Genomic DNA, 21,600 nt, shown 5'->3' with positions numbered 1-21,600 from the left:
CCTGGTTGTGGCAGCAGGCTGATCTGTACCTTATCACGAGGTCTAGGTTAGGTTAGAATGCGACAGTGTGGTTGTGAGCTGGCGAAGCAAAGGAGTGCGTAAGCAAAAACTCTACCCGAAGTTCAAATGTGTGTGAATTCCTAAGGGACCAAACTGCTGAGGTCATCGGTCCCTAGACTTACATACTGCTTAAATTAACTTATGGTAAGAACAACAGACACACCCATGCCCGAGGGAGGACTCGAACCTCCGGCGGGAGGGTCCGCACAATCCGTGACATGGCGCCTCGAACCACTCGGTTTCCCCACGCGGCGCTACCTGAAGTGTCCAGAGCTCTCCAGAAATGTCAAGACATTCCATTTCCGCACGAGTGCCACAAACTCGAGCATACATCGTTGGACAGTTTTGCGGGCTGGAGATATTACACGAGTCAGCAGTGACAATCTTTGTAGAGATGCATCCTCGCTCCTTGTATTCCACCACTACGTTTGCACCGTAGAATTACAGACCACATTTACATCATCGACCACCAGCCCTCTCCCCTTTTCTCGTAACTGGTTCTTAACTTTTCAGGCCCGCTGCGATGCTCTTACCAAGCTGAAACACCAGCTAACGCCACATGACTCCTCTGAGAAGTGTCCTCGACTAAAGTTCAAGAAAATATTTACTTATTGTGTATCTGTTCAGCTCAGTCTAAAGTTGATTTGTTTTATCGATTAACTGGCCACGGGGGATGTTCGAGAAACTGTGTTGCAGCTTACCAAACTATAAGACAGATAAGATAAACTTTTTAAATGATTGAGTCGATGTCATTTGCTAATTACAAATATTTTTTTTTGCACAAATACGTTTCGAGCACTCACTTGATCGTCACCAGCAACGCACGTGGGTACGTTTTGGTTCGTTGAATTAGCTCCTTATTATTTAACACTATCTGCATTTCAGTTTACGTAATATCACGAATATAAAACATTCTGATGAAACTAGAGCTCTCCATTAGGGCGAGCGTCATCTAAGACTGTATAGCACAAGGTGTACAACTTTGTTTCCGCCGTTTTTTCCCCAACATTTGAGGCTTTAATGAAACAAATTGGTTACATAAGTATTATTCAAAGTATTTTCCATCGCTGGCCACTACTTTCTCCCATCTTTCGGGCAGTATACGAATCCAGCGTCAAAAATTGTTCATCTTTCGAAGCGATCCACGAATCAATCCAATTTGTGACTTCTTCATGAGATCGGAAGTGTTGGTCAGCCTGGCCATGCGCCATTGATCTAAACAGCTGATAGAGGGAGCAATGTCTGGAGAATACGGCGGGTGGGGTAGGACTTCCCATTTTAACGTTTCCAAGTACGTTTTGACCTCTTTTGCAACGTGGGATCGAGCGTTGACGTGCTGCAAAATCACTTTATGGTGCCTCTCGCTGTATTGCGGCCGTTTGTCTTTTAATGCTCTGCTCAAATGCATTAATTGCGTTCGATAACGAGCACCTGTGATTGTTTCACTTGGTTTTAACGCCTCGTAGTACACGACGCCGAGCTGGTCCCACCAAATGCAGAGCATGATCTTGGAGCCGTGAATATTCGGTTTCGCTGTCGAGGTGGAAGCATGGCAGGGATATCCCCACGATTTTTTGCGTTTAGTGTAATCGTAATGAACCCATTTTTCGTCCCCGGTCACAATGCGATGCAGAAATCCCTTCCGTTTTTGTCTCTGAAGCCACTGTTTACAAACACACAAATGCCGTTCAACGTCTCTTGGTTTCAGCTCACACGGGACCCAAGTTCCTTCTTTCTGAATCATGCCCATAGCCTTGAGACGTTTTGAAATGGCTTGCTGTGTCACTACCACTAATCATGCCAATTCTTGAGTTTGTTGCGAGTCTTCACTCAGCAGTGTCTCCAATTCTGCATCTTCGAAAACATTCTCTCTTCCACCACTATGCCGGTCTATGACGTTAAAAGCACAGTTCTTGAAGCGTTGAAACCACTCACGACACGTTCTCTCACTAACAGCGTCCCTACCATACGTTCTTGAGAGAATTCGGCGAGATCCAGCCGCTGTTTTCTTCATATTGAAACAAAACAGTAACACCTCTGTCAAATTACGAGAATTAGGCCCGTAAACTGACATTTTCAATCAAGAACAACTTTATGATGCAGACACAAATCGACTAATGTTTGAGTGAGGTTATGTTGACCGAGGTCCAAGCTAACTGCCTGACGTCTGCGATCTGTTTCTTTCGACCACTGCTTACCGTTGTCGCCACCTATCGACAAACGGACGAAGCAAAGTTGTACACCTTGTAACTTCACTGCATTTGTAAGTAAACTGAGATAATACGTGCAGCTATTTCCGGGCGCCGAATACATCGTATTTCGAGTCTGCCTTTGATTTTATCACTCGCAATTTTACTGTTTATGTCAGGAAGAAGCTTAAATGGAGTGAGATGACTAATGAGTCAACGCTAAAACTGATCACAAAAACCTCAGAACCTAGGATCTGTCATTAAAATTAGCGCAACTCGAGTGGTACGTGAAATACTACGAGCGGTGGTTGCTTCTTGTCTGATTCTGGCGAGCCTCTGCCTTGCTAAAGCCTTGTAGATGTGGCGGTTCTCAAAAGCGTTGCTACACGCAACACTAATAATAATTATCTGAGGGATACCATTGTCCAACAGCTACACTTAATTAATAAATTCAGTTTAATACGTTATAGCTTTCTATATTACAAATTCTAACTTCACATGTAACCTGTTTATCGGATGACATTCACATTGCCTATAACCTTTGCTGTAGCTCTTCTTAACTTTCACTTGAAGCTTAAATGAGGTTGTAATCGTTGTGGAGTTTCACTGATGTGACAGACAACATCTGGAAAAATGGAATTTTTAACTGATAAATCCAAAAATAAAATATATTCGTGAATGGAGTGCCGTTCTTTGACCATTTTACTTCTTTTATCAGTAAGCACCTCGTCCCTCCGTCGCTCGTATAATGCAGAAATCGAAACAAGAATTCCAATGGAAGTGCATTTTCTTAGCTTTTCTGAGAGTTTTTTGCTTGATAACCAAGGTATATGCAGTTGGCCACAAGTTTTATTACTCATGCGTTCTCGACTGCCGCCAAAACTTTTCAGCCACTGCTCTGTATTTATCTGACACAGAAGTGTGTGTTGGAGAATACAAAAAATAATTTTTTGACCCCCTCCAAAGATGTCAGCGAAAGCCATATTATGACCTAGCATTCAGTTACAAACCTTGGAGCTCCGGACAACATTACACGAGGTATCATCTACTTTTGATGTGAGGGCAATAAGCAAATAAAAATATTTTTGTAGGGGTACTGTAGTAACACTGGTATCGATAATCGCAGTCAAGATGGTGAGCAGATATTGTTGGAAATAACTGAGAGTCGAATTTCGGCCGCGAGAGAGGGTGCACGCATATTTCGTTTGGGTTAAAAGACGTGAAAGTTATTACGATGAATAGTTTTCTAACATTTGTTTGCTTCGTCTCGTGAAGTAGGAGGTCGCGCTAGATTATTGCAATACAAATTCGCGAGTGTTTATCGTTTTTCTTTGTAGCAGCCGCGTCGTGACGGAAAGGAGGGAGAAATATTTTCATTTGCGTCGAAGTCTCCGAATCAGGAGAGAACTGTGTGAACTGGAAGGCAAAGCGGCTGCGATCATTTTTAACTGGAGTGATACATGCTGACAAGTGGAATGATGTAAACAGTTTCTCAGTAAAGGTCTACATATTTGGTTTTTGGATGGTGTACTTCGTTGAGTGTATAAAGCGCACCCGTATCTGAATTTTGATATCAAACTGCAGTGGTTATTCCGAACTGTGAGTGATCTTATTTCGAATGTGGATTTGCTCAGATTTTCATGAACATTTCAACGCGTCCGTGAGTAGTGGATGGAAGCCAGGATTCGAGCGAAGTAACGTGATCCAGGCAAGTGCTGCTAGCTTACTGCCGTTAAAAATCCTAAGCTACTTACCTCTCACATTAACTTATTATGTCTCCCAAACGGGTACGCTTTTTGAGTTATAACTAATTCGCGCAAAAAGTAATCCGCCTTGTACAGTTTCGGTAAGACTTTTCCAAGTCGTCAAAACTGAATGTTAGTCTCGCGTGAACGTAAATGCAGCTTGGCTTGATGTCTTGTTAGCGTCCATTTACACTGCATGGCTAATAATGCTTGTGAGCCTAATTATCACTGTGACTCTGCATATTTAGCGTTTGTAGAAGCAACTGCGGCAGTATTCCTTTAATTTAAGTGATTGTTATTAAAACTATAGCGTCAACGCTCTAACCTTGAGTGTATGTCGGTAACATCTATCGCGAGCGATTAAGGGAATTAAGATGGCGGAGTAGCAGTTGATTTGCAATGACGTAACAATGAGACGATTTCCTTCTCATCGCGAGAAAAAAATATTACGATGTTCAAGTTATTCACTTTCCTCTGTTCAGGCCTCAGCCTTTCCTAAAGAACAGTAGGTCACTATTTTCGCATTCGTTAGCTTTGAAAGCTCACAACCGAACTGTTTTTTTCTGACCTAACCTAGATCTGGCAATACGCCACAGATCAGTCTTTCAACACAGTACAGCTTTTGCGCTTCGCTTGAAATGACTATTTCACCACAATAAACAATGACCATGATTGAGGGGTTAAAAATCATTTACGATTTAATTATTTGTTGAAATTAAAGATCCTTTTTTTGCCAGGTAATACTAGCAGTTACTAGCGCCAAGCGCAGAATTGTCTTAGTTTTCTGGAAGGCGAGTAATTACCTGGGTGCAGTCGATTGGATTCTGAGGTCTTGATCAACGGTAAAGAGTACTCAGGGGGAAAAAAAATGCGTGCAACATTGTACTTGTTTTGGCTTTCTTTTTTAATTATGTATTTTTTTTGGGGGGGGGGGGACTGAATGTAAATTTTAAGGTCATTGTTTTAACAAGTTTTCATTTCTTTGGTGAGTGGTGTTGTGGAACATTCTGTGGTACCTAGCAAACTGTAAATCATTAAACTGGCTCTCAGAAAATATGATGAGCTGAACTGTTAAATTGTTTGTCACACAAATTCCTCTTGTTGTAGTTGTCTTGTGAAGCATAGGTACTGTATAAAATTTTGACATTGTTCTTCTGTCATATAAGCTTGTACCAAAAATATGTTAATGTTGTAATAGTTAAATGGCATTAATTGAAACTTAGTGATAAGCAATTAAGTCTCAGGGAACTACAACAAATTTCATTGCCTCTGTGATATGCATTGTTGAAAATACTGGCTTCCGTACAGTGATAGTTAGGTGCAAAGTTGTCTTTGAGCATAGATACTTGATTGAAAAGTAAACACTGCAGCACATTTTGGGGAAGTACATATTTATGAAATTATCTTGACATTTTGTTGTTATTCTTAACGTGTTTTTTAAATTTATTGTTGAAAGCTTACAAGTAAATTTTTCTTGACTGGATTGATTGATCTTTTAAGCACAAAATGTTAAAAATTTTGGCCACCAATGATGTTCAACCCTTAGTTGGGCCTAATCCTCTCCCTTCTACTTAACCTCATGCACTAGCTGTGTACCAGTATTAATACCAGTGGCATGAAGGACGTGTGAGTGTGACTAATGTTTCAGTTTTTCTAAGGACAAGGGGATACTAAAAAGATTTTACCAGAAAATGAAACAGGAAGAATTTTTTCTTAAAAATATCTCAGTGTGATAAATCGATAATTTGCTGCCTATCATAGCTCGAACTTCGAAGTTCCTCGGGACACTAGGAAGCCATTTTCCAACGTCGCTGCAGCGTAATACATTAAACCTGATACTACGCAGTTGATAAAGTGCAGTACAAAACCCAAAAAAAACATCCTCCTTTTCCTATATCACAAAAATGACATCTGAGGCGTAAAACTCGTCTCAAACAAACGAAATAACTTTACATTTATCTCATTGAAGATTTAATGCAGGTTCATGCCACACACGGAATGCAAATTATTGAGATGCCTACGATTCAAACTCAGGATACGTTTCTGAACAGAATCTGTATGTGCGAATGAAGTAATGACATTCCAGATTTGCAGGAGACTTACGGGCAGAACTTAGGTCTTGGCATGGTCATGTGACTTCGGGGGCAATATCTGTAGGTGACAAAAATTCTGTTCTGTGCATCTGAATATTCATTTCCACTTCATAAATATTCCTCTTCTTTACCGCTAAAGCAATAACGTTGATATCGATGAAATTTTACTTCGTTAAATTGATATGTATTGTACAATAATGAGTGTCTAGTGCCAACTAAACCTAAAGAATAGATTTATCTACATGGCTGTTTAACGCAGTCGTGTTGTATGTTTCTGTTTAAATGATTAACTGGAACACTGCTTCCACATAAAATTATTTGTTTTGATTTGTTTATCCACAACAGAAAAACATCTATGTTCCGCGACTGTTGATGTGGAGCCTGCTCATTCATTTTCAACAATTAAGAAATGGATAGATGAATTCATCATGGCCGTACTTCTGTTGAAGATGACCCCACGTCAAGGACGTTCTGAACTGCGACCTGAGGTGAAAAACTCATGAAGGTATACAACACGGTATTGGATAAGCAGAGATTGAAATAGCTGATGGCATGTGGGAGGAAAGAGTCCGAGATATTTTACATGCAGGATTAACCGAGAAAAACCTTCATGACGGATGAATATCGCAATAGTCTAAGGATGATCAAAAACAAAGGAACATTTGAACTTCTCAGACGCGGTTAGGCTGTTTTAAAAAGAACCCTTCTTATTTTGAACGTAAATCCGTCACTGCGGAGGGGAAATGGATCTAGCGCTTTTAGCCGGACACAAAACTCCAATCAAACCAGAGTAATGGAGCCGATAGACACACTACGCGGAAGGTGAAGTCGTTACTATGCAGGAAAAGATATGGCTGCAGTGGTGTGGGAAGTAAAAGAAGATTATTGTTATTGATCGTCCTGCAAAGCTTAGAACAATAGCTGACGTATAAAAAAATCTAAATTAGCAAACATAATTCGTGACACTTGAACAAATACAATAGGTAAAGTGAAATTTATGGGTGAAATACTATATCTCAGCTGCTTGATATAAAAGCTAGTGTAACACAAGGTGATGAGAAGAAAGAACCCTAACTGTAGAACTGTTTTTAGAAAAAAAAAACTGTTAGAATCTGGAATTTGGAGCTCAAAAGAAAAGAAACAAAGTGGAGTCAACAATGCCAGAGAGGAAACTGAATGGAAGTAAAATCAATTTCGCAGCATTTGCAGATGGCTTTGCAACACTCTCAGCACGTCTAACAGATTCAGATACTCAAATGTTAGAGACATATCTGAATATGGCCTTCTAGGCCGAAAACCGGTGAAAACAATAAAAGTAATACTGTAGAACAAAAGCAAACTAACGCTTTTCACTTATTAGTGAAAGTAGCTATCACTATTGGTCTTAGAATTTCAACTGAAAGTAAAACAACATTATGAAGATGAAAAAATTGCAGGGAAACACTTTTCTTAACTTCTCTGCCAAATGAAAGAGTACAGGTTAACAAAAAAAACTATTTCTGTGTTCCTGCAAAAAGTAGGCAACATCAGCCTGGTTCACAGAAATAAGAAAATGATTATAAAAAAGAAAACGTAAAAGAGTCAGAAACAAGACAGAAATGGCGAATACTACCCAAGTCTACTGGCATATAGTGAGGGGTCTGCTTGACAAAATACCTAATCTTCGGAACAGCGAAAGATAACGATATCTATCTTATATCAAAAGAGAAGGAAGCTTTAGAGTTTAGTTTCCCCTCGAAAACGAGGTCGAGTCATTAGAGACGGGACGTAAGTTTGGTCAGTGTAACGAGGGGCTTGATGTCGGCTGTGTCATTGTCAAAGAAACTATTCCCTCCCTGTTCAAGACTGCAGATTTTGTACCTTCTGACTTCCACCTATTTCCACACCTAAAGAAATTTATTTCTGGAAGACGCTGTAAGTCCACAGGAGATTCATTGCTTTTTGTTGACGTCTGAATTCACCAATATAGGAATAAGTGCATAAGGGAGCCTTAGTCCTCACCTTACAAAATCACTCTTCACATTAAGACTCTAATCACAGGAAAAAATGTTGAACAAAGTGCATTGACAGTAAAGAGGCCAACGTAAAAAATACATTCATTTTCAAAAATACTGTTAAGTCGAGAAAATTTCACTTGCCTTCCATCATAAGTTATGCAAAGGATGTTCCATAAGAACGCAAATTTTGAGTCATAGTAACATACAAATTATTGATGAAATTAAGTAATCTACATACTATTGCATTGTATGGTACCTGTAATTATGTATCAAGTATGATATTTCTCAAAAGCCCTGCATAACTCTGCAGGTACGTTCTCGTTCTTTCGATGAAATTTTCCATAATGTTTCGGAATATTTACCCCTCTAGTCCTGAAATTTCACGTTGAATCTCGGCTTCGAGCTCTGGAAGTGATGGTGGTTTGTTGACATACACACGATATTCCACAATACCCCCACGGAGAGAAATGACGTGATGTCAAATCACAAGATCAGTTCACATCACCGTTGAGAGAAACCGCCCTGTCAGGGAACCTTTTTCGAAATAACTCCTTTGCTGCAACCGACGTGTGATAGATGTGCGCCATCCTGTTGAAACCAAACATCTTCAGTATTCACACGATCCAGTTCAGACCACAAAAACTCTGTTAGTGGGATCCGGTACCGTTCATCGACCACCGTTGATAAGTTTGCGGCGCCATCTTCGAAGAAGTACGGATCAGTTGCCCCCTCATCCCGAAGTCACACCGTGCGGTCACACGATATGAATTAATTATTCGAAGGTTCTCTGTGTCCTAAATCCTGTAATTTTGCTGTTCACCAAGACATTCTACAGAAAATGTGCCTCATCACTGAACTTTACTTTCTTGATGAAGCTGTTGTTCGCTCTTTGTTTCGCAAGCACCCAGTGGACAAATTACCGACACTTTTCTTGATTATTTGGCTTCAGTTCTTAGGTTAGTTGGATTTCATAGGCCCAAAGATGCAGATTTTCTTTAAGAATTCGTTACGTGCTGGTAATGGAAATATCCAACCGAAGTGAACGTCAGTGAATAGATTTCACCAGACTTTAAGCAACATTATCATTCATGATGGCGCCGGCCGCGGTGGTCTCGCGGTTCTAGGCGCTCAGTCCGGAGCCATGCGACTGCTACGGTCGCAGGTTCGAATCCTGCCTCGGGCATGGATGTGTGTGATGTCCTTAGGTTAGTTAGGTTTAAGTATTTCTAAGTTCTAGGGGACTGATGACCTAAGATGTTAAGTCCCATAATGCTCAGAACCATTTGAGCCATTCATGATGGCGACGATTTCTCTAGAACGACTAACATGAGAACGCCCCGAGGGTTGAATGTTGACAACCGAGCCTATTTTGTCAAATGTCGGAATCAGTCTTCTCGTAGTTGACTTATTCGGTGCGTTAGTTGATCAAATATTCCACGGAGTTTGCGAACAGTCTCTGCACAACATTCACCACATTTATAATAAATTTTCGCTGTGACACACGCTGTTCCGTTATAATGCGCTCCATTGCAACAACAAAGAAAACAGATGAATACCGTGCAAAGTTCAGCGCTGCCAACTTACTAGAACAGAAATTGCAGGAGTTCTGAAAGTTGCGTACATAAACGACCTTCGTTAGGATGTTCTTTTTTGGAACACAACCTACGACCAGCTTATAGACAGAGGTGATGACACTTTCTGCAGGACCTGACCATCATGTTGTAGGATAATGCTCAAGCAAGTACAGTGCAAGCTGTTACTGATTTGTTTGATTGTTGGGGCTGCTAAGTGCTATACCACCTACTGCACTCCCCTGAGTTAAGCCTTCGTGAGTTCAACTCAATTTCTAAACTGAAGGAAACACTTCACGGCATCCGCTTCAGAACTGCTATGAATTCGTCGTTCAATAGTCCGCACCGCTCGAACTGTCAACACAATTGGCACTGCTAAGAGTATCCTACGACTTCCACATCGCTGGCAACGTGTTATACACAATGCTGGTGACTACTCTGAAGGTCAGTAAAACTTTGAAACATGTATCTATTTTGTACGAGCTATAAATAAATAGTTGCCACTGTTAAAGTTCCAAACCTTGTATGTAGAGGTAACACTGCGAAACGAAGTGAAATGAAACATGGAATTAAGCACATTTGTAAAAAAGGAGAGTGACTGACTAAGGAGATTTGTAAAAAAGGAGAGTGACTGACTAAGGACAGTTGTAAAAAAGGAGAGTGGCTGACAACGGTACACTGGTAAAGTTATGGGGACGTGTAGCGCACATGTAAAGGAGATCCTTTCTTGAGTGCTGCCCCAGTATTCGGGGTCCTCACCAAGCCGGATTAAAAGAAGATACCGAAGCATGTAACGGCTAGATTTGTTACGGGCCAATTCGATTAGTACGAGAGCGTTACGGAGATTTTCCAGGAGTTTAGATGGGAATTCTTGGAGTGGAGGCCATTTTTTGGCGAAACATTAATTCGGAAATTTAGAGAACTAACATGCGTGGCAGATTGCAGAAGGTTTCTGCTGCCTCCTACCTGATCTCGCGTAACAACGGTAACGTTAAAATAAGGGAAAGCAGGCTTACATAGAGGGGTACAGACAATCATTTCTCCTTTGCTCCTGTTTCCAATGCAGCAGCAATGACTATCAGTGAGGCAAAGTTCCGTCTAATTAGCATTGTACCGTGATTCCGCAAAATAAGGCCATTCATTATCCGATATGAGTGGGGCATTGTCACAGGAGAGTAGACGTTCCGGGTTTACTACAGACACAGATGGATAATAAGTGCGTCACAGTGTCCGATTGGAATGGCGCGGAAACTGGAAAGGTAATCCAAAGATGAAGTACACAGAGTAGTAGGACTCTTGAGGGCAAAACGCCTAATTGATAACAGATTCACTGTGAAAATCTGTCATCACGTGGACCAAATTCAGTGTCGTTTTCATCCGTATTGAAACGGTTCCAACAACTTGATCGAGGCCGCACATGCATAGCTAATGCTGATAGGGAAGTCCAGATCTCGGATCGTGCGATTTACATCTTTTTGTCAAGTTGAAAGTACATCTGAGGGAAAGAGGTTTTCCAATGTCGGGGATGTTCACACAGCGGTTCTCGAAAGGCTCTGTCACTGAGGTGCCGATTTCTGTCGTCGAGGAATCAAAGGATTGGTGGAGCGTTTCGACCACTGTTTCCAAGGACTTGATGATTATGCTGAAAAATGGTATCACGTATCTGCGTCGCTTTAAGTGTAGTGCGGCATTCAATAAAAGTTACTGTAATAAGGAGTAACTTACTTTTTGAAGCCTTCTCGTAAATGTAGATGCAGTTGTAATTCGTGCTGTCTTTTCATTCATCTACATCTACAGCTGTATTCCGCAAGCCACCTTACTGTGGCGGAGGGTACTTTCTTTAAAACGGTTACTTCGACTTTCCCTGATCCAGTCGTGAATGACTGACGGGAAAACCATTGTTGGTAGGCCTCTGAGCGGGCGCGAGTCTCTGATTTTAGCCCTACGGTCTTTCCGCGAGACACACGTAGAAGAAAACAATATACTGGTTGACTCTTGTAGGAACATATGCCCTCGTAACTTTAACAGTAAATCACATCGTGATGCAAAATACCTCTGTCGTTGCATATGCCACCGGAGTTAGTCGAGCATCCCCGTGACGCTTTTGCGCTTACTAGATGAAACGCACTGCTCTTCTGTGGATCTTTTCTGTTTCCTCTATCGATGCTATCTGGTACGGATCCCAGACTGCCGAGCAATATTAATCATAAGTCGAACGAGGCTTTTGTAAACTACCTACTTTGTGGTTGAACTAATTTTCCTAATGTTTCTACCGGTTAATCTCAGTACGACATCTGCCTTACCGCGACTAATTTTTTGTCGTCGTTTCACTTTAAATCGCACACTCCTAGATATTTTACGGATATAATTGCTTCCTGTGATTGTCTTGCAATCGTCGTTGCGCGATTAAAGAATTGTCCGATAAAGATATTTCTGTATTTCAAAGTTGTGTCACATTTGTTTAAGCAGAGGGTCAATTTCTACTAACTGTACCAAGAATCAATCTCTGCAGATCTTCCAGCATTTCGTTACAATTTTATAGCTTTACGACTTATCTTTATACAACAACATTATCCTCGAAAAACCTCATGGAATTTCCGACGTTATCTGCTAGATCATTTATATGTATTGTGAAAAGTAATAGTCCTATAACACTCCCTCGGCTTGCATCTGAAGATACATTTACGTCTGGAGACTACTCTCCGTCCAGAACGACGTGCCGTGTTCTGTTTGCTAGAAACTCTTCAGTCCAGTCACAACGTTGGTCTGGTATTCCGTACACTACTATTTTGTTCACTAGGTGACTAAGCGAAACTGTTGCGCTGTACCTGTTGCATCTGAAGCCCCCATTAAATATATTTTTGTTAATGACCGCTTAATCTTAGGCGACATAGAACTCTGTTGGGGTTTCGAAGTATTTTATCTGAAGGTCCTCGTACCTAACACTTTTTTGCAGCTGTTTAGCCTTGCTCAGTACATGCCGTGAAGGGGTAAGAAAAGTTTTCGCTGTGAAGATGCACAAGAAGAAGGGGGCGAGCCGCCATCGCTGTGCCTTCGCGCATGCGTTGAGGGGGGCAGCGGCGGCGCATCGCCTGCCCACCTCACGTCCGCGCACTACAGGCTGCCTGCCGCGCAGGCGCAAGCGCGTCCGTCATATGCGGCAGCCTCCGTAAAGTAGGCGAAACCCGCGGAGCACTTCCGAGGCAACCGACGGGCCTGTGCAACCTCTGACCCCCGAGGTCTCAGTCACGTGGCACGCCAGTTTAGTCCATTCGCTCTTCCTCCAAAACACAGCTACCTCCAATTGAAAGGACCAACCGAGGTGGCGCGATGGACTAACATTCGAGAGGACGACGGTTGAAATCCCTGTCCGAACAACCTGATTTAGGTTCTCAGTGATGTCCCTAAATCGCTCCAGATAAATGTCGGGATGGTTCCTTTGAAAAAGGCAAGGCCGATTTCCTTTCCCATCCTTAAAAACAATCTGAATTTGTTCTCTGTTCCTAATGACCCCGCCGACCTCCGTGGTCATGCGGTTCTAGACGCTGCAGTCCGGAACCGCGTGACTGCTACGGTCGCAGGTTCGAATCCTGCCTCGGGCATGGATGTGTGTGACGTCCTTAGGTTAGTTATGTTTAAGTAGTTCTGAGTTCTAGAGGACTGATGGCCTCAGATGTTAAGTCCCATAGTGCTCAGAGCCATTTGAACCATTTGAACCTAATGACCCTATGTCGATGGGGCATTAAACCCTAATCTTCCTGCCTTCTGACTGGAAGGGTCGCGGAAGAAAGCGCCAACCAACAATTGCGTATTTTGAGGTATTATATTTTATATATTTGGTTAAATTCAGATCGAGGCTTCAGGGAAACAACTCCTGTCAAACGCAGCTTACTGCATTTATACACAACATCTTGCAAACAGTAGATGAAGTGAAGGGCTATATTTCCGAAAGGTGTAACACACCGTACCGCATCGTCCAGGATATAATCATACTGAGTGTCTTAGCAAGTATGTAGATTGCTCGAGGAATGAAAGATTAATACCATCCAGAGAGCTATACTGGACTATTGCACAGAAACATTTTTGGTTTCGTCAGTACCCCAAGAAAGCGTAAGATGGGATGTAAGGTTTTCAGTGTACATAAACGACTTAAACAGGTAGGATGAGCATTACAGTGCGACCGTTCGCTGACGATACTGTTGTGTGCAGGAAGTACCGTCGTTGGACAGTCGCAAGGAGTTGCAGAAATACTTTGACAACATTTACAACTGATGTAATGAAAGGGAGCTTTCTTTGCATGGGGTAAATGTAAGATGATGCTTACAGCAAAGTTAAAAAAAAAAAAAAACAAAAAAAAAACCGCGATAGTCAAGATGGCGAAGTTTTTTCTCTTCAGCGGAATATGCGTTGATTTGAAATTAGAACTGTGTACCGGAACGGGACTCGAACCTTGGACTTGAATTGGATTGCCCTGTCGGTAGAGCACTTGTCCAGGAATGGCAAAGGTCCCGACACACATATCGCACCTGCCAGATGTCTCAAATGAGCGCACACTTTCGCTGTAGAGCGAAAGTTCATTCTGGAAGCAATAAAAATTGTTATGCTTACAGCAAGTTATATTCCAGATGGTGTTCCTATTACGAGTTTCGCACAAGACAGTGGATACGGGCACAACCATCCCAAACGTAACAAGGAAAAAAGCGCCAGCCTTATGGAGGTTTTGTCCCCGTGTCACCATGCGTACAAATTAAAAAGCAGTGCCGTAATTCTTGAAGTTAAGACGTACATGCCGTACTCAACGACTTAAAATCAAATAGGATGCATGTCAATGAACTTAACAGCACAACTATATTATATGATTGTAAGACGTTGATCAGTGCTTGAGGATTAAATGAGTACAGTATTCATGTACTGTGGGCTGTACACCGAATTTTACAATTGAGAAAAGTGACGGAGGAAATTTTTTATTTTATTTGGAGACCTAGTACCGACGTTGCCACACACGGTGCAGTAAATAATTTAATGTCTTATTAAAACCTATGTATATAAGGATTTTTTTTCATCAGAAACTCTTGGTGGTTCTGAAATATGATTTTCGCGAAATTTTACGAGCTTTGTGATAGTTCCTGCAAAAAATACACTAAATATTTGAGTTGGCGAGAGGTTATTGACATGCCAACTACTGCAGCTCGAAAAGCTAAAAGCGAGTGCAAATGATTTTAAAGTCACTCACCTGTAAAACTCTGCATTTGTATTGGTCATCCAATGTCTGAAGGATAACGCATTGAAAGAGTACAGGAGCACTGACTGACTGAGCGGTGACTGATGACTAACATAAGCAAGTTAATAAGAATCGTCAGTGAGGTATTATTTGGCAAAGAAATAATGATTTTTTAAAAGTCAATACAAGTGAATAAACCATTCCCGGGCGTTTCCGTGCACTGGGGTGCCACTGATTTAAAAGGCGCACTGAGTGAGGATCAGTATGATCGTGTGAAACAACCTTGTGACAAGTTAATGGCAAAGTCTGAGGACTCGCCTTCTCTCTTTTCAGCAGACAAATTTGTAGAGTTATTAGAGGAGCTACAAACAAACACCAAATCCACAAAAGGTCACAGGTCTAACGTTTCCCCGCTAGGGACCTTCAAGGATTTGACGTTGGGCTTCCCTCAGACTATTGTTCATCTCTTCATCTACATGATTACTCTGCAATTCATAATTACGTGCCTGGCACGTAACCTTCACAGTAATTCTCTATAATTCCACTCTCGAGCAGTGCGCCAAATACACGAATGCCCACGTGTTTCCGTGAGAGATCTGATTTCCCTTAATTTATTACGATGATAGTTTTGCCCTATGTAGGTCGGCGTCAACAAAATAATTTTGCATTCGGCGGAGAAAGCTGACGACTGAAATTTCCTGAGAAGATCCCGCCGCAGCGAGAAACGCCATTATTTTAATGATGTCCACCTCAGATCCTGTATCATGTCTGTGGCGCCCTCTCCCATACTTCTCGATAATACAAAATGTGCTGCCCTTCTTTGAAGTTTCTCAATGTACTCCGTTAACTCTATCTGGTAAGAACTCCACACTGTGCAGCAGTACCCCAAAAGAGGACGGACAAGCGTAGTGTAGGCAGTCTCTTTAGTAGATCTGTTGCATCTTCTAAGTGTTCTGCCAATAAAACGCAATCTTTGGTTCGCTTTCCCCACAACATTTTCTAGGTTTCTTTCAATTTAAGTTCTTCATAACTCTAACTCCTAGCCATTTAGTCGAATTTACAGCCTTTAGATTAAACTTATTACGGTGTAACCGAAGATTAAAGAATTCTTTTTAGTACTCGGGTGGATGATGTCATACTTTTCATAATTTTAGGGCCAATTGGCAATTTTCGCACCACACACAAATCTTATATTGTAATTGGTTTTGATCTTCTGGTGACTTTACTAGGAGGTAAACGACAGCGTCATCTGCAAACAACGTAAGACGGCTGCTCAGACTGTCACCTAAATCGTTTATATAGATAAGGAACACCAGAGTGCCTATAACACTACCTTGGGGAACGCCACAATCCAGTTCTGTTTTACTCGATGACTTTCCTTCAGTTACTACTAACTCTGACTTCTCTGAAAGGAAATAATGAATCTAGTCGTATAACTGAGACGATATTCCACATGCACGCAATTTGATTATAGGCCACTTGTGAGGTACGTTGTCGAAAATCTTCTGGAAATACAGAAATGCGGAATGAATTTGAAATCCCTTGACAGTAGCACGCAGAACTTCGTAGGAATAAAGAGGTAATTGTGTTTCACAAGAACGATGTTTTCTATATCCGTGTTGACTGTGTGTCAATAGACCATTTTCTTATACGTAATTATGATGTTCGTATATAGTATATGCTCCAAAATCCTACTCAAAATCAACGTTAGTGATATGGTATGTAATTTAGCGGATGACTTCTATTTACTTTCTTGGCTATTGGTGTAATTTGTGCAGTTTTCCTGTCTTTAGGTACAGATCTTTCTACAAGCGAGCGGCTGTAGGTGATTCCTAAGTATGGAGCTACTGAATCACATCAGCAGACTCTTGAAAGGTGTGCAGTTGACTGGTATACAATTTTTTGCCTTTATTTAGTGATTTAAGCTGCTTCGTCACACCGCAGATATCTACTTCTAAGTTACTTATTCTGGAAGTTGTTCTAGATTTGAATTCTGGAATGTTTACTTCCTCTTGTTTGGCCAAATAGTTTCGTAAAACCGTGTTCTGTAACTCTGGTTTAGTGCCACTGTCATCAATTGCTGTAGCGCAGTGAAAATATTGATTGTACCTTGCCGCTGGTGTACTTTACAAATGAGCAGAATGTCTTTGAACTTTCTGACAGTTTCTTGACAGAGTTTCGTTGTGGAAACTATTAAAAACATGTCACATTGAAGTTCGCGCTAAATTTCGAGCTTCTGAAAAGCTTCGTCAATCTTGGGGATTTTCTGTTCTTTTAAATATGGCATGCTTTTTTAGTTGCCTCTGTAACAGTGTTCTGACCTGTTAAGTGTGCCATGGATGTGTCGGTATTTATGTGGTATATATCTCTCGATTGTCGTCAATGCTATTTCTTTGGATTTAAACTACAACTGATCTACTGTGCCATAGGGAGGAATGGAATTTGTCTCTTAGAAAGGCGCCAAGCGAATTTTTATCTGCTTTTTGAAAAGTTATTTTCTCCGACTCGTATACAACATGTTGACACTGGAATCTTATATGACTGCTAGGAACGGTAAGTTTTCGTTACTGTTAGCAATGCTCACGTCCATGGATAAATAGTGACATTATTCTTTATGTTATGCTGCGATAGCGTGGAAGTTTCCAGTCATGTTTACAAGTTCTTCATGACTGATTATACCGTAACTGAGTTAGCTGACAAGCGTATGCTTTATGCGGGGCCAAGAAAGGCGCCTTTGTGCTCAATGATTTTCACGTCGGAGGTTACCAAGTGATGTCACATTTTAAAGACTTGCTGGCCGTCTTCGTAGAACAGTCGTTTAGGCGAGGCCGACGGAAACTGGTAGTCCTCTCAGTGTGCGAACTGTTCCGTTTCAGGTAACTGTGTTACAGTGAACTGAGAACGATCACAGCACCAGGATATCGCGCATAGCCAAGGAACTAAATACCTCCAACCGCAATGTGTGGGAAGTCCTGTACGAGACGGGCCAGCATCAGTTCGAGTATCAAAATGTATAAAATCTATTACCTGGTGATTTTTCCCCATCCATTAGGATTCTACCAATCGTATCTATACCAAACTGTAAAAATCCTGGACTCGCAAATGTGTTTTTTGATACTGTTGACGCTGCGTTCAGAAACGAAGGAATGTTCGACAGCCGCAATACATATATCTGGGAGTTGGACCACAAATGTGTGGGCTGGTATTTTTCACGATCAAGTGATTGGGCAGTATCTGTCTAACACGCTCGTTGGAGGAAATTACCGTATCTACTTCTGTGAAGCGCTGTGAGAAATGCAGAACGTTGCACTAACGATCAAGCAACGATCACGGTTCGAGCACGATGGGGTTCGACTACACTTTGCCGTTGATGTCGCAGAACATACCCCTACTACTGTATTTGGCGGGGTGGACCAATACCGTGGCCACGATCTCGTCCCGACCTCACACCTGACTGGTTTTTGTAGAGGGAAATGAAGATTTTGGTGTACGAGACACCGTCAGATACTCCAAAAGATCTGGTTGCTCGTTTGATTGAAGCTGCAGCCATCAAGCGTGAAATATCCTATGTTTTAGGACTTGCCGACCGCTGTGGACGAGCGGTTCTAGGCGCTTCAGTCTGGAACTGCGCGACCACTACGGTCGCAGGTTCGAATCCTTCCTCGGGCATGGATGCGTGTGATGTCCTTGGGTTAGTTTAAGTAGTTCTAAGTTCTAGGCGACTGATGACCTCAGCTATTAAGTCCCACAGTGCTCAGAGCCATTTGAACCATTTTTTAGAGCTTTAGATAATGATTAGCCCGCCGATGCCAGTAGTGCATTAATGTAAACGGACGGCATTTCCAGCAACGTTTCTAAACAGTATTCATCACACGGCAGTTTGGACACCTTCTCGGAACGTCACTAACGTCAAAACCTTGGTGGGCCCCTAGTGGGGAAGCAGTGCGCCTGCGACACGTGTTTCTTTTCAGCTCCTCTAGAGACAGGGCGTGTGAGAGACTGACCTGAGCGCGCGGCTGAGCTTGTCGTAGTTCATGTTGGGCTTGCTCTTGCGCTCGCCCCAGCGGCGCGCCACCTCGTCGGGGTCGGTGAGCTTGAACTCTCCGTTGCTGCCCTCCCAGGCGATGCAGGCGGCGTTGCTGGAGTCGGCGAGCAGCTCCAGCAGGAACTGCCACAGCTGGATCTGGCCGGAGCCCTGCGCCAGAAGCCGCGACCCCGCCGCGTTCAGCACCTGGTACGGGTCCGCCGCTGCGCACACAACGACACGGCTGTCACACACAGTGGGCCAGGCAGTAGCTGCAAGCGAGGCGCTGCGTGCAGGAAAATTAAGCACACCTCTGGAGAAAAGGGAGGCACTTGTGCGGCTATCGAGAGCTCGGATGGCACTCCAGTAGTAGACAAAGGAGGGGAAGCTGAAAGTCGGAAGAAGAAAAAGCGTGTTAAGTAAGAATATTCTATATTTCGGGAGGTGATTGTATGGACCAAAACAAGACAAAGGACGGATCCTCAAAATTACAGACCAATATCCTTAACATCGGTTTGTTGCAGGATTCTCGAACATGTTCTCATGTCCTTGAGACAGAGAAGTTGCTGCCCATGCATCAGCACGGCTTTAGAAAGCATCGCTCCTGCGAAACGCATCTCGCCCTTTTTTCACATGATATCTTGCGAACCATGGATGAAGGGTATCAGACGGATGCCATATTCCTTGACTTCCGGAAAGCGTTTGACTCGGTGCCCCACTGCAGTCTCCTAACTAAGGTACGAGCATCTGGGATTGGTTCCCAAGTATGTGAGTGGCTCGAAGACTTCTTAAGTAATAGAACCCAGTACGTTGTCCTCGATGGTGATTGTTCATCGGAGGTCAGGGTATCATCTGGAGTGCCCCAGGGAAGTGTGGTAGGTCCGCTGTTGTTTTCTATCTACATAAATGATCTTTTGGATAGGGTGGATAGCAATGTGCGTCTGGTTGCAGATGGTGCTGTGGTGTACGGGAAGGTGTCGTTGAGTGACTGTAGGAGGATACAAGATGACTTGGACATGATTTGTGATTGGTGTAAAGAATGGCAGGTAACTCTAAATATAGATAAATGTAAATTAATGCAGATTAATAGGAGAAAGAATACTGTAATGTTTGAATACTCCATTAGTAGTGTAGCGCTTGACACAGTCACGTCGATTAAATATTTGGGTGTAACATTGCAGAGCGATATGAAGTCGGACAAGCATGTAATGGCAGTTGTGGGGAAGGTGGATAGTCGTCTTCGGTTCTTTGGTAGAATTTTGGGGAGATGTGGTTCATCTGTAAAGGATACCGCTTATAAAACACTAATACGACCTATTCTTGAGTACTGCTCGAGCGTTTGGGATCCCTATCAGGTCGGATTGAGGGAGGACACAGAAGCAATTCAGAGGCGGGCTGCTAGATTTGTTACTGGTAGGTTTGATCATCACGCGAGTGTTACGGAAATACTTCAGGGACTCGGGTGGGAGTCTCTAGAGGAGAGGAGGCGTTCTTTTCGTGAATTGCTACTGAGGAAATTTAGAGAACCAGCATTTGAGGCTGACTGCAGCACAATTTTACTGCCGCCAAGTTACATTTCGCGGAAAGACCACAAAGATAAGATAAGAGAGATTAGGGCTCGTACAGGGGCATATAGGCAGTCATTTTTCCTTCGTTCTGTTTGGGAGTGGAACAGGGAGAGAAGATACTAGTTGCGGTACGAGGTACCCTCCGCCACGCACCGTATGGTGGATTGCGGAGTATGTATGTAGATGTAGATGTAGATATTACAAGCTCTTTGCTGTTACCAACGACCTACAGATGGTTGGGTTGGGTTGTTTGGGGGAGGAGACCGGACAGCGAGGTCCTCGGTCTCATCTGAGTAGGGAAGGATGGGGAAGGAAGTCTGCTGTGCCCTTTCAAAGGAACCATCCCGACATTTGCCTTGAGGGATTTAGGGAACTCACGGAAAGGATGGCCGGACGCAGGATTGGACCATCGTCCTCCCGAATACGCGTCCAGTGTGCTAGCCACTGCGCCACCTCGCTCGGTGACCTACAGAATGCCGTAAACAAATGAGCACGCATTCCTGAGTAATTGTCCATGAATACAACATACAGTAAACACCTGTTACTGTTGTTACTCTAAACTGTTTACCATTCTGGGTAAGTGAAGCGCATACATTGGTTCTTATGTAACCAATTTGTGTTTCTTAAGTTTGTTAAATGCTTTTAGATTGTAGTTTTACCTTTGCACTTACCAGCACGATGTAAATCTATTATTCCACACTGGAAATCGTACGCACGGTTTTCTGTTACGATTTGGTGGATGGAAGCAACTGTTGAGCGAGTGTCCTGTGCGCTGAAACATATCCTGAACGCAGGCTACCATCTGCACAGCTATTCAGCAGTCTTCTCCAGTCGACACCGTATTGAGCACCTCGCTTAGTGATGGCTCGCAAATGCAGGTCGTGTGTTAAAGCAAGCAGATTATACGCGAAGCTCTGTTGTTCAGAAGTGCCAGATAACATGTTCTAGTTTCTTTACTGCATTCTGTAGGTAGGGCGTAATAGCAAAGGGCTCACAACAGTAGAAGAGACGTGTTTCACAGTAGCGAAGATGAACAACTGCTCATAGCGCTTAAGGTATGCATTTTATAGCCAATGTTTCCTTGATTTTTTTTCTTGTTTGGGTCCGTTCTGCCATCTCTAAAATATGGAAT

The 21,600-nt window shown here is 42.6% G+C and overlaps 1 protein-coding gene across 1 annotated transcript in view; it reads right to left on the bottom strand.

The window, feature by feature from the left end:
- LOC126417064 (ETS domain-containing transcription factor ets-5-like) overlaps positions 1–21,600 on the bottom strand; it is a 240,332-nt gene that overhangs the window by 30,980 nt on the left and 187,752 nt on the right. The window contains exon 3 of the mRNA XM_050084956.1: positions 18,881–19,124. Within this exon, the coding sequence (XP_049940913.1) occupies positions 18,881–19,124 (244 nt within the window). The remainder of the gene's footprint in view (positions 1–18,880; positions 19,125–21,600) is intronic.

This window comes from Schistocerca serialis, chromosome 8 (assembly GCF_023864345.2).
Source record: "Schistocerca serialis cubense isolate TAMUIC-IGC-003099 chromosome 8, iqSchSeri2.2, whole genome shotgun sequence".
In the NCBI taxonomy this organism is placed as follows: domain Eukaryota; kingdom Metazoa; phylum Arthropoda; class Insecta; order Orthoptera; family Acrididae; genus Schistocerca; species Schistocerca serialis.
This window is presented reverse-complemented; position numbering and strand designations above follow the sequence as displayed.